Source organism: Peromyscus californicus, unplaced genomic scaffold, assembly GCF_007827085.1.
Source record: "Peromyscus californicus insignis strain IS unplaced genomic scaffold, ASM782708v3 Scaffold_5__1_contigs__length_169319896, whole genome shotgun sequence".
NCBI classification, from domain to species: domain Eukaryota; kingdom Metazoa; phylum Chordata; class Mammalia; order Rodentia; family Cricetidae; genus Peromyscus; species Peromyscus californicus.
Genome location: NW_026294573.1, coordinates 37481606 through 37495798, shown reverse-complemented (window position 1 = coordinate 37495798; position 14193 = coordinate 37481606). Strand labels below are relative to the sequence as shown.

Below are 14193 nucleotides of genomic sequence, written 5' to 3'. Positions count from 1 at the left end.
GGACCTGGTCTCACTGCCTGGATGCCTCCCAAACAGATAAAGCCAATCAACTGTCTCACCCATTCAGAGGGCCTGATCCAGTTGGGGACCCCTCAGCCATTGATTCATAGTTCATGTGTTTCCATTTGTTTGGTTGTTTGTCCCTGTGCTTTATCCAACCTTGGTCTCAACAATTCTCAATCATATAAACCCTCCTCATTCTCGCTAATTGGACTCCCAGAGATCCACCCGGGGCCTAGCCATGGATCTCTGCATCCAGATACCTCAGTAGTTGGAATTATATTGCTTTTGAGTGGACTTCCTTTCTTTAGGCACATGTTTAATGTTTTGGACTCTACCAATTCAAATTTGTCTTGTTTCTTTTCCTTTATTAGTTTTGTTGCTATGCTCTGTTGTCTCCCCTCTGAATCTCTTCACTCTTCTGTGTTTAAATATTCAAAGTGTATTTTATTGCCACGTAGAATTGATTTGTAGAGGAAATAAAGAACCACACCTATCTTCTGTCTTACATTCTACCTACTGTGTTCAGGCTGCTTTGTTAGTTGTTTTCTAAAGAAAACTTCTGTGAAATTTGGACCAGCAGTAATTGCATCACCTGGGACTTACTATAAATACAGACTTCTGGGCCCTAACCCATATCTGGCAATTGTGTTGTAGATTTTACTTTGTGTGAGTTATTTATACTGAATGTAAAATAAAAAATGTTTTTACAGTCCTGCAACCTGAGAGAGACATTACACATTTTAAACTGCTAATCTTTATGTTAAGTGGATAAGTAGAAGAATTTCAAAATTGAGTAGTTATTTTTATTTTATTTATTTATTTTGGTTTTTTAAGACAGGGTTTCTCTGTGTAGTTTTGGTGCCTGTCCTGGATCTCGCTCTGTAGACCAGGCTGGCCTCAAGTAGTTATATTTTCAGCTGTAGCTAGTTTTATAAGCTGTATCAAAACCTTTTCAAACAAGGAAGGTATTAGCTGGGGAAGTGGCTCACTGACAGGGCCTTGACTTACATGCACGAGGCTCTGGGTTTGATCTCCAGTGCTACCAAACGTTTCTCATGTGTATAATAACAAGTTCTTCCCTACATCGTAATTTCAGCAGTCTGACAGTCTGATTCACACTCTTCTAACAAACCAACACACAAACAAACAAAACCTTCAAGGCCTAAGAATATGTATCAGTATAGTGCCTGCTTAACAAGCTCAAGGCCCTAGGTTCAGTTTCTAATATCACAAAACAAAAATAGCTTTATTGCAATATAAATTACCTATCATAGTATGGACATAATTCATGGACATTACATTGTAGTGATTCTTAAATTAGTATATTCAGAGTTGCAAAACTATCACCATAGTCAAAATTGAAACATTATTAGCCTGCAAGAAATCCTGTGTGTACCAGCAGTTACTTTCTGTTCCCTTTAATCTCTCAGCCTGGCTCAGCATTGATCTATTTCCTATCTCTGTCAATTTGTCTATTCTGGACAATGGGATTATGTAATTGTCAGGTCCAAAGGAAACTCCATTTCCCAGAAGATATTTAAATCTCTATTAAGACTGAATTTAAGTAGGTGGTAGTGGTGTAAACCTTTAATCCCAGCACTTGAGGGGCAGCAGGTGAATCTCTGAGTTTGAGGCCAGCCTGCTCTGCAGAATGAGTTTCAGGACGGCTGGAAGGGTGAGGGGTCGGGAAACGACACTTAATTTAGCAATCTGAGGGAGAGATGAACTAGCAGAGTAAAGTAAGATTTTTGAGAGTGGAGAGCAGAGAAAGTTTAGAGATAAGCGATTTTAGGATCATTTGTTTGTGCAGTGGCAGAAGTTGTTATAATCTAAGAATTTGGAAATCTAGTGTGCCATTTTTGGCTGTTGAGCTATACTGAGGCCAAGGCATTTGCAGTAAGACATCTAGTCCTAATGGAATCTCTGAATTTGAAGAGGAAAAGAGATTCAAGGAGGCAGCCAGGAACAGAGTAAGAGGATGGGCAAAAGAGACAGAGCAGGCTTGAGGAGTGAGCTGAGAACCCATGGGGAGCGAGAGCAAGGATGGGAGAGAGAAGGGCAAGTGTCCTAGCGACAAGAATTTCAATCCAGAGAGACTTGTCAGAGAGAAATGTCCCAAATCATCCAGGAGAGGTGTCCTTTCCATGTGATGGGTGCCCAGGATTGCAAGAGAAGCTGCCTGGCACACCAGTACAACTTTTGTATTGACAGAGGAAGCTGCAGGAGGGAGCTGACAGAGACAGATGGCAGCTCTGAGGTGACACCCTAGTACTAGGAGAGAGCAGCTGGAGGGAGGAAGTGGTTGAGTAGCAGACTCTAAAATATGGAACCCAATATGGTGGGTGGCAGAAGACAGTAGAAACAAATGATCCAGAGTCAAATCAGCAGCTTGGTTCGGTTACGAGAGGTTGGGACCCTTGGAAGGGGTGGCATAAACTGCCCCCCTGGGTATCTTGGCATCAGATACACAAACTGACAACATGACTGCTTTATGGTGTGGTTAAGTGGAGGGCTTTTATTGTAGATATAAGAAAGAACAGCCAGAGGCATCTGAAAGAGTCCAGAGCAGAGAGAGAAAAGTAGTAGACTGAACACGGCCAGCAGACTGGACCTGGCCATGAGTGAAGCAGGAGCAAGTGTATGTGGGGTGTGGGAGAGCAGAGAAAGGGGGAGGAGGGAGACAGATAGACAGGAGGAGGTCAAAAAAGAAGAGGGAGCATAGCGGAGACAGCAAGGCTATAAGGAGAATGAGTGGCTGGGGGAGGGAAGCTCCTGAGCTGGATGGAGTTAGGGTAGGGAAAAAGGTGAGAAGGGCTAGGATGCCAGCATGGGCCTTGAAGTGTGTGACAGGTACCTGTGATACTCAGGGAGCCTGGAAGCCAGCATGTACTTTGGTATGCTAATAGGCACTACATATGTCCCTTCTTCCTTTTGGAATTCAGAGAAGTGGAGTTTCCTTTGGACCTAACAATAATATGTGATCATGATTAGCTTTTGAGTTCATCATATAATGTTTTTCAACCCATCTGTATTCTATAATCACTGCTTCATTACTTTTATTGTTGAATAATATTGTATTATACAGATATAAATTACAGCTTGTCTCATCTCCTGATATAAACTCTTATTATTTCCACTTTTTGGCTATTACAGGTTGTTCAACTATGAATATTACATACAGGCTTTTCTGTGGATATAATATTTCATTTTTCTTGAATATGTAAAATTGTTGAGCCATCAGGTGACTGCTTAACCTTTGAGGATGCCAGGCTGTTTGTTATGAAACTCATTATTTTTATATCCCTAGCAGTCGTATAGGGGTGTGCCTGCCTTCCATCTTCACTCATTTGTTATTCTGTCTTTTTAATTAGAATTACCTTATTGGTATAAAATAGTGTCTCATTATGGAATTTTTTTTTTTTTTGAGACAGGGTTTCTCTGTGTAGTCCCCTGGCTGTCCTGGAACTTGCTCTAGAAACTAGGCTGGTCTCAAAACTTAGAGATCTGCCTGCCTCTGCCTCCCGAGTGCTGGATTAAAAGCATGCATCACCACTGCTTGGCTCATTATGGAATGTTTGTTTCTTTTTTTTTTTTTTTTTTTTTTTTGGTTTTTCGAGACAGGGTTTCTCTGTGTAGCTTTGTGCCTTTCCTGGAACTCACTTGGTAGCCCAGGCTGGCCTCGAACTCACAGAGATCCGCCTGGCTCTGCCTCCCGAGTGCTGGGATTAAAGGCGTGCGCCACCACCGCCCGGCGTTTGTTTCTTTTTGAAGATCATTTCTTAAGAATTGTATACCCCAGACTGGCCTGGAAATATCCATGTACTCCAGCTTGACCTCAAACTCCTATTCAGCTTCCTGAGTGCTAGTAGTACAGCATGCACAATCATGCCCTGCCTCTCTGATTTTGTTTTGCATTTCCTTGATGACTGACGATGTTGAGCATCTTTTCATGTGCTTGCTTTGGCCATTCGTATATCTTTTTTTTTTTTTTAATTTAGTGTGTATGTGCTAATCACAGTGTATACGTAGTAGTCAAAAGATGGTTCCTTCCACCTTTCTGTGGGCCCTGGAGACTTGAACTTAGGTCACCAGGCTAACTCAACACACACCTTACCTGTAGACCACTCTAGTCTACACAGTACATTCCAGGACAGTTAGGATTACACAGTGAGACCCCATCTGAAGAAGAAAAAGAATACCTAAAATCTGATATGGTGGTGCATTGCCAATATCCAATATAATAATATTATTTAGAGTCTTTGTGTTGTTACACATTAGTCACTTAATAGCTTTTGGAATGAACTGCTCAGATTAGGGCTTTATTTGTGTTTTAAAGATGTTAAGTTTTGCTGAAGAGAAAGTATTTTATGAGGAGGGGAAACCTTTACTTTTCAGACAAGTATTTGTAACATTTCAAAAGTGCCCCCCTGGCTAACATTAATATGACAGCTGGTTTGACTGGCAGTTTTTTGAATCTCATTGCACATGGTTAAGGAGCTATTCCTGGGTGAGGAAATTACAAAATGAATCATTTGCATATACAAAATAACATAAATTTCTCTTCTAGCTCTTCCACCAAAGCCACCTAAGCCAATGACTTCAGCAGTTACAAATGGAATGAAGGACAGTTTTATTTCTCTTCAAGACGCAGAATGGTACTGGGGAGATATTTCAAGGTAACTAAAATGCTACTCTAATTGAATGCAGTGTTTTTCATTGATTCTGAGAGTTAGTAGTTAGACATTTTAATGCTCTACTGGTTTTCATTTAAAGATTATCATTTTAAGACTTGTGTATGGGAACCCTTCAAAAGTGTATTTAGGGGTTGGTAAGATGGCTCAGAGGTTTAAAGGTGCCTTTGTGGTCAAGCCTGATTACCTGAGTTCAATTCCCTGTGTCCTCATGGTAGAAGAAGAAAACTGACTCCACAAGTTGTCCCCGACCTTCTGACACACATTATGATATGGCAGCATGTGCACACCCCACCCCCATGAAATATTTTTAAAAAAGAGCCTTTAGGGGCTGGAGTAATGAATCAGTGGTTAAAGAGCACTTGTTGCTCTCCCAGAGGACTTGGGTTTGATTTCTCATACCCTTGTGGTGGCTCACAACCATCTATAACTCCAGTTCCAGAGGATACAACATCTTTTTGTCTCTACAGCCACTGCATGTGTGTGGTAAACAGGCGTATATACAGGCAGAGTACCCATACATATTTAAAAACATTCTTTAAAACAGTGCCATTCTTCATTCTCATGACAAGATAACAGGAAGATCTTTGGGTTATGGGTGTGATTATACTTTTTCATACTGTGTCAAGGAGGAACTTTTGAGTAGATGATCCTTAAATGTTTAAGATGGTTCCATGTGATGTATAATGAAAGATGTTTATTTTATGAACTTAGATTTCTTTACCTTTTTTTTTTTTTCTTTTTTAGATAGGCTCTCATTCTGAAGTCTTAGCTGGCCTGAAACTCACCAGAGATCCCCTCTGCCTCCTGAGGGTCACCATGCCTGGCCTTCCCTTACTTTTCTGTGTAGCCCAGTCAGGCCTTGAATTTGGGACCCTCCCCAGCCTGCACCACCTGGCTTGGCTCCTTTACATTTTTCTCCCTAAGGCAGTGCTTCTAAAATCTTTGTACAGGAGTCAGTTGAGATGGAGCACAAGAATCTTTGAGGCAGGGTCTTGCTTTGTAATCAATGCTGACCTAGAACCATCTCAAACTTTTGATCGCTTGCCTCAGCCTTTTTAGTGCTAAGATTATAGGCAAGTTCCACTATACCCATCATTAGGTGATTTTGATGCAGTTCTTTTTGTTTGTCTTCTTTTCTTTTTCTTTCTTTTATTTGTTTTGAGACAGGGTTTCTCTGTGTAGTTTTGGTGCCTGTCCTGGATCTCGCTCTGTAGACCACAGAGATCTGCCTGGCTCTGCCTCCCGAGTGCTGGGATTAAAGGTGTGTGCCACCACCGCGCCTGGCTTTGTTTTCATTTTTTGAGACAGGTCTCACTGTGCAGCTCTGGCTGTCCTGGAACTTGCTCTGTAGACCAGGCTGGCCTCAAACTCACAGAGATCCACCTGCCTCTGTTTCCTGAGAGATGGCACTAGAGGCATGCATCACTACACATGGTTTGAAGCAGTTTTTTAAAAATTATTGCTTTTAGTTTTTGAAACTACATCACTTTTCCCTTCCCTTTCATCCCTCCAAATTCCCATATATTCTTCCATGCTCTTTTGCAAATTCATGACTTCTTTTTGTAATTTCTTTATATAGCTCTTTCTCTGAAAAAGCCATCCAAGACAGATCTGCTTCTTGTGTAAAATGTGGATATGGATAATTTTGAATACAGAGAGGGAATATTTGTATACTCATACATTTTTTTCTTAATTTGAATCTTGTATCTTTTATTTATGTTTTTTCTCATTAAAGTTTAATGGGTCTCTAAGGTTTTGTCGTTTGTTTTTTTGAGTCAGAGTCTCAGTGTGTAGAACAATGGCTAGAAGCATGGTCTGTAGACCCAGCTGACCTTGACTTAATCTCCCCCTTCAGCCTCCTGAATGACCAGTTTACAAGCTTGCACTATCATGCCTAATATCTAGTGTATTTCCTTTTTTTTTTTTTTTTTTTTTTTTTTTTTACCTCGACTGTTTATGTCAAAGCAGGCTCTAGTTTGATGCTGTAGTGCCATAATACACCAGCAGTCCTTCCTTCTCTTACCTGTCAAATGGTACTCATTCCATGTCTTTGTTACCCGTACCATCTGAAGTGTATCTTTTCATTGGTATCTGGTACATCCATACTGTTACCCACATAATTACCATCTGTCTTCAGAACACTTGCGTCTTTCTAACTTAAACTCTGCCTGTTAAAACAGAAACGCTCTTCCTTCCTTAGCCCTTCCTAACCAGGCTTTTACTTTGTTTTTATGAATTCAACTACTGTAGGTAGTGGAATTATACAATATTATACATTTATGACTGGCTTTTCATTTATTTCAGATATCTTCATAGTTACTCATGTGTCAGAATTTAATTTCCTTTTTAAGCCTAAATATATCCCAATATTTGTAAATATATTTTGTTTATTCATTTTATCTTTTGTGCTGTTGTGCATGATGCTGTTATAAATATTACTTATAAATAAATATCTGCTTGAGTTCTTGTTTTTGGTGATTTTGGATATTTACCCAGAAGTGGAACTGCTAGGTCATTTGTTACTCTGTGTTTAACTTTTGAAAAGGACAATACATTTTAGATTAAAATTCAGTAGACCAATTTTTTAGTATTATACAGTAAGAGTGTTTTTAAATACTTAAAGGTGCAACAGGCTTTCTGTTTTGGGCCACCAACCAGCTCCCAAATCATGACATGGAGACTTCTTATTAGTTATGAGTACTCGGCCTTATCTTATGCTTGTCCCACTAGCTTTTATAACTTAACCTGTTTCTCTTCATCTATGTTGCCTCTGGGTTTTTTATTTCTAGTGGCTCCCTGGATTCTGGCCCTGGGCATGTCCCTCTCTTTCTATCTCATTCTCTCCTCCCCTTCTCTCCAGCCTAGATTTCTCCTCATACTTATTTTCTCTGTCTACCAGCTCCACCTATCCCTCTCCTGCCTAGCTATTGGCCATTCAGCTTTTTATTAGAGCAGTTGGGTGCTTTAGGCAGGCAAGGTGAAACAAATGCAACACACCTTTACATAATTCAACAAATACAGCATAAACAAATGTAACACATCTTTACATCTTTAACAAAGGCAGCAGAAACAAATGTTACACACCTTTACACAGTTAAAGTAATATTCCACAGCATAAACAAAATGTAACACATCTTTGTCTAATTAAAGTAATATTCTACAACATAAAGGCCATCTAAACTATACTTTAAAATCATGTTCTTCCTGAAATTTCTAAACTGCAGAAGGAATTTGTTAACATGAATTCAAATGAGAGAGCACGGTGATGATAGGCTGTGAACGTCAGTAACAGCTGCCACTGCTGCTTAAAATAATGCCCTTCTTCTTAAACAGCTGTGGGTTTATGTTCAGACCTGCCTAAGAAAGCCCTAAAGGCATATTAGAAACATGATCTGTACAGACCATTGAAATCTAGAGGAGTTAAACATCAAGTGTTCTTTCCCTAGATTACATAATACCAAAAATAAAAACAGAAATCGTTTCCATGGGGAGGACCTAGGTGACCACTGGGGACTTGAGGGTATTGTAACCTTCCAGCTGATCTTGATGAATATTCAGAGACAACCAGTGCTTAAGTTTTTTTTTTTCCTTTTTCAAATGTTTCCTATAATTTTGCTTCTCAGGGAAGAGGTAAATGACAAATTACGGGACATGCCAGATGGTACTTTCTTAGTGCGTGATGCCTCAACAAAAATGCAGGGGGACTATACATTGACTTTAAGGTAAGTGCTTTTCTGCCTTTGGCTAGTGTCTTCCTAGCGTGAGTATATAGAGTTCTGTATTTTGCTTAAATATTTACATATTTTCCATATTTTTATTTAATTTAGATATATAATTTTTAGTTTAGCTAACATTTTAACTTTAAAATCCCTTTCCTGGGGGTTGGGGATTTAGCTCAGTGGTAGAGTGCTTGCTCAGCTCCCGGGGGGGGGGGGGGGGGGGGGATCCCTTTCCTGTACATAAAATATTTAAATATAAAATTATGCCTATTTCATTTTTATATTTTAAATATATGTAGCAATAAAATAAAAAGTCTAAAATTCCTAAATGTTATGGAGTAAGGAATATATTATCTTATTCTCTTACTTCATTAATGAAGTAAATGTCATGGGTATAGCTCAAGGTTATTAATGAGCCTAACTCTCTAAAAATCCTATTTTTCCTAGTATGGGCTCTAGGAAGTAGAACTCAGCATAATTTTGACAGATTAGGATATGTGGGCAATAAAACAGCCCTCAGCCTGTACTATGTCGTCCATATGGACATATTAGTATTTTATAAATGGTAGAGATATGAAATTTTGTACTTATAAATATGGGACATATATTAAAAACAGGTTAAGAGAAACTGTTAGATATCTCAGCATTTATTTTTAATCATTAGAATCACATAATTGTGGGCTGGAGAGATGGCTCAGTATTTAAGAGCGGATGTAGCTCTTGAGGACCTGATTTTGGTGGTTCTTTGTACCCACATCAGGTGGCCCACAACTGCCTGTAACTGCAGCTCCAGAAGATCAGATGCCCTCTTTGACCTTCATAAACATATGCATAATTTAAATAAAAATAAAATATTAAAATCACCTAATTGTAATAAAGTTTAGTGATTTGTTTGTATAATATTAGTGGTTCATTCATTTACTCATTCATTAAAGCTTCATATATACTAGGCAAGCGCTCTACCTCTACCACTACATCCCCAGCCATTTACTTATTTATTTATTGAGGCAGAGTCTTACTTACTGTTTAGCTCTGGCTAAACTGGAACTCATTATATAGACAGAGCTGGCCTTGACCTCAAGAGATCCACCTACCTCTACCTCCCTGTACTGTAATTAAAGGATTAAAAGTGTGTGTGAGGTATGTGTGTGGGCACATATCCTGTAGCACTCATGTGGAAGTCAAAGGGCAACTTTGTGGAGTCAGTTCTGTTTTCACCTTTAATTGGGTACTGTAAATGGAGTTTTTTGAGTTTTTTTTGTCCCGACTGCCTGGTTCCAAATAAACACTCAAGAGGCTTATATATGTATATAAATGCTTGGCCAATAGGTCAGGCTTGTTACTAACTAGCTTTTACATTTAAATTAACCCATTCCTATTAGTCTATGTATTGCCGTGGGGTTCATGGCTTTACCTGTCCTCTAGCATCTTGCTTCTTGGGCAGCTTGCTGGCATCTACCCTGACTCCCTACTTCTTCATCCCAGTCCTCAGTTTGATTTTCCCACCTGACTTTATCCTGCCTTGCTATAGGCCAATCAACTTTATTATTAATCAGTGAGAGTAATACATATTCACAGCATACAGAGGGATTATCCCACAGCAGGGTACTATAGAAGCAAACTATATTTTCAAGGTTGTACAGTAAATGCCTTTACACACTGAGCCATCTCACTGGCCCCCTAGAATTTTTCTTTTCTTTCTTTTTTTTTTTTGTTCTCTTAGACAGGGTTTCTCTGTGTAGCTCTGGCTGTTCTGGAACTTGCTCTATAGATCAGGCTGACCTTGAACTCAGAAATCCACCTGCCTATGCCTCCAGTGCTGGAATTAAAGGCATGCGCCACCATGCCAGGCTCTAGAAATTTTTTTCCCCTGGAACTCACTCTGTAGACCAGGATGGCTTCAAACAAGGAGATCCACTTATTTCTGCCTCCCAAGTGCTGGGATTTAAGGCATGTATCACTGCCGAGCTATAAAATGCTTTTAATCTCACTGAGATGGTATTTTATCCCTAAATTCTTAATCATAACTAACTAAAAATAAGTTATTTATGTTATGCACAAGAGTAAAGCCTGTAAATGTTATATAACTGGGCTGGCAAGATAGTTAGGCAGGTAAAGGTACCTGCTGCCATACCTGATGACTTGAGTTTAATCTCTAGGATATATATGGTAGAAGGAAAGAACTGACTTCTACAAATTGTTCCCTAACCTCCACAGACTCAGTAGCATGTGTACAACCCCTCCCAATACATACATACATACATACATACATACATACATACATACATACATGGGATAAGTTTTTAAAGTTATATAACTTAGCTGAAGTTTCAGTATTCTTCAGGAGTAAAGACAAGCAGTGATTTCTAGTCGAGGACCACCTTTAGGATTTGATGCTAAAAGGAGTTACGTTGGGGAGTTGGCTCAATGGTTAGGAACACTGCTGCAGAAGACCTGGGTTCAATTCCCAGCACCCACATGGGCAGCTCATACCAACCATCTGAGGTTCTGATCCTAGGGGATCTGAATCCTCTTTTGACCTTGGTGGGTACCAGTCATGTCTGGAGTGTACATATATATACACATACAAGCAAAACACTTGTACATGTATAATAATAAAATTTGTTTTGTTTTGTTGAGACAGGGTTTCTCTATGTAGCACTGGCTGTTCTGGAATTCACTTTGTAGACCAGGTTGGCTTCAAACTCACAGAGATCCTCCTACCTTTGCCTTCTCAGTGCTGGGATTAAAGGTGTGCAACACCATACCTGGCTGTAATAATAAAATAATTTTTAAAAAATTATAGGAATCTTCAGTATTTCCTAGTTTATATGTATTTCTCCAGATGTCGGAATTCCTTGAATAGCATTGCTCAAAAAAGGGGCCTGTGATCTTCCTTTAGAGGCAGTCCCTTTTGTTGTTGAGCAGTAATAAAATTTAGATTACCTTTGCATTGGACATTGTTTCTAGGATTAGGACTATTGATATACTTAAGACATGGTTTTACCCTGTGGAGTTTATAATCCAAGTGTGTAATAGTGGAGTAGAAGAAACAAACATACACTATATCTTAATTGTTTCATTAGAGTTTATCCAATTTTCCCATCTTTCTCTTTCTCTTTGGTTTGTTTGTTTGTTTCAGTATACCCATGGCTATACTGGAACTTGCTATGTAGACTAGACTGGCTTCGAACTTACAGAGATCTGCCTGCTCTCCCAACTATTCAGATTAAAGATGTATGCCACCACACTCAGCTCCTTGGTTTTTTTTTTGGTTTTTCGAGACAGGGTTTCTCTGTGTAGCTTTGCGCCTTTCCTGGGACTCACTTGGTAGCCCAGGCTGGCCTCGAACTCACAGAGATCCGCCTGGCTCTGCCTCCCGAGTGCTGGGATTAAAGGCGTGCGCCACCACCGCCTGGCCCCAGCTCCTTGTTTTTAATCCCTGTAACTATTGTTCTGCATTCTGTCTCTAAATTTTATTATTTTAGGGGCCTCAAATACATAAAATCATACATTATTTTTCCTTCTGTGTCTTGTTTATCATTCTTCAGTTTAATATCTTCAAGGTTCATATATGTTATAGCATGGATTTGAATTATATTTCCAATAAGGATGAATGATATTCTGTTATATGCATATAATATATTTTAGTTATCTATTCATTAGTTGGTAGATATTGACAAGAATGCTTTAAGGTTTTCATCCATCTAGAAAAAACTGGCAAATAATTGGTCTTCAGTAGATATTAGACTAGAGGATAGACTAGATGAGAGAAGGACAGGGAAGCCTTCTTAGAGGAAATGGCATTTGAACTGCCCCTTTATTGGTTTTGCTAGGCAGACAAATGATGAACTTAATTCAGTTTAATAAACAATCTCAGTGATATTTAATTACACAGGTCACCTAACAAGTTAAATCTTTTGTCTGTTGTAACTCCCACCCAGGAGGCATAGGCAGGAGGATTATAAATTTAACCTTACCTGGTTAACTTACTGAGACTTTCTCAAAATAAGAAGTGAAGGGTGAAGGGGCTAGAGAGATGGCTCAGTAGTTAAGAGCACTCACTGGCTATTTATTCTTCTAGAGGGCCTGAATTCAGTTCCCATCACCCACATGACAATTCACAGCCATCTGTAACTCCATTCCAGAATATCTGATGTCCTCTTCTGGCCTGTATGAGCACCAGGGAAGCACATGGTGCAGAGATAGATATACATGCAGGCACACACCCATACACATAAAAACAATTACAATAGGATGGGCATACAGCTCAGTCTTGGAGTGCTTGCTTAACATGAATAAGGACCCGAGGTCCCAGCCCCAGTGCTGCCCGAATAACAAAACAAGTTTTGCCTAAAGGACCACTTAGGCAGGTAAAGGCAAAAGAAGTAAGAAAGCTGTATTGAACAGGAGTTAAAGTAATAAAGTTTCAAAAAATATGCTTTGGGGGCTGAAAGGAAGAAAGGCAATTTACTGTTAAGGGCATATCAAAAGCTGACTTTCATGGAAGAAATGATATTTTATGTGTAGAAACAGGGATATGAATTGCAAAAGTAGATAACACTAGGAGCAAGGAAAGATGGAAGTGAGAAATTGGGGCCATTTTTTTGTGTGTGATCCTGTTCCATTTGGCTCAGATTCTGGCTATGTAAAGTTTGTTAACAGGAAGTGGTATGGGATAGAAGGTTTGGGGGCTTAGAGAGCCTTGAATTCTAAAATTTGGAGTTTATATTTAATATTGTAGGTGGGTAGAGAGAAGTTGTGATAAGACTATATTTTAAAAGAAAGAAGAAACACGGTAGGAGTTTGGAGATGTAGCTCAGTTGGAGAGTGCTTGTCTCAAGCATTTAAGAGACCTGAGTTTGATTCTTTTTCCTTTTTTTTTTTTCTTTTTGTATTTTTGTGTTTTTGTTTTTGAAGACAGGGTTTCTCTGTGTACCATTGGCTGTCCTGGAACTCCCTCTGTAGATCGGGCTGTCCTCGAACTCACAGAGATCCACCTGCCTCTGCCTCCCAAGAGCACCACCACCACCCTGCCTGAATTTGATTCTTAGAGCCAAGTGTGCTGATTCATGCCTGTAATCTCAGCAGGATCCCATAAGGATCCTAAATTCAAGGTCGGACCTGACTACATAAGGAGTATGAGGCCAGTCTGAGCCATATGAGACCCTGTCTTTTTTTTTTTTTTTTTTTTTTTGGTTTTTGAGACAGGGTTTCTCTGTGTAGCTTTGCGCCTTTCCTGGAACTCGCTTTGGAGACCAGGCTGGCCTCGAACTCACAGAGATCCGCCTGGCTCTGCCTCCCGAGTGCTGGGATTAAAGGCGTGAGCCACCACCGCCTGGCGAGACCCTGTCTTAAAACAACAAAACAATAAAAGAAACATACTTAAGAAGCTTTTACAAAGTGAAGAGTATTCGTGATTGAATTGAAGATTTATTGCTTAATCATTTAACATTCATCGAGTACTAACAGTGTTCAAGTACTCTTCTAGGCAAAGAAAATGACAACATAATATGGCCCCTCCGTAGTGTTTTTATTCTTGGTGAGAGAAAGGGAGGGAACACAGGAAGACAAAATAAGCACATTAGAAAAGAAATGAGATGAAATAACTCCATAGCCTGTGAAATACTGCATAAGGGAGCATGACCTGCCGGGGAAGGAGTTTAAGGAGGACTTTTGAGGTAATGACCTCTGAGAGCTGAAGGATTAGAAATAGCCAGCCAGAAAGGTATCCCCATGGGAGGGAACAAAAATACAAAAACAACAATTTGGGGGAA

The 14193-nt window shown here is 39.5% G+C and overlaps 1 protein-coding gene across 4 annotated transcripts in view; it reads left to right on the top strand.

Annotated features, from left to right (window-relative positions):
* Pik3r3 (phosphoinositide-3-kinase regulatory subunit 3) overlaps nucleotides 1-14193 on the top strand; it is an 88412-nt gene that overhangs the window by 38283 nt on the left and 35936 nt on the right. For all 4 annotated transcript variants that reach the window (XM_052715928.1, XM_052715929.1, XM_052715932.1 and 1 more), the window contains 2 exons: nucleotides 4571-4679; nucleotides 8321-8419. In XM_052715928.1, the coding sequence (XP_052571888.1) occupies nucleotides 4571-4679; nucleotides 8321-8419 (208 nt within the window). The remainder of the gene's footprint in view (nucleotides 1-4570; nucleotides 4680-8320; nucleotides 8420-14193) is intronic.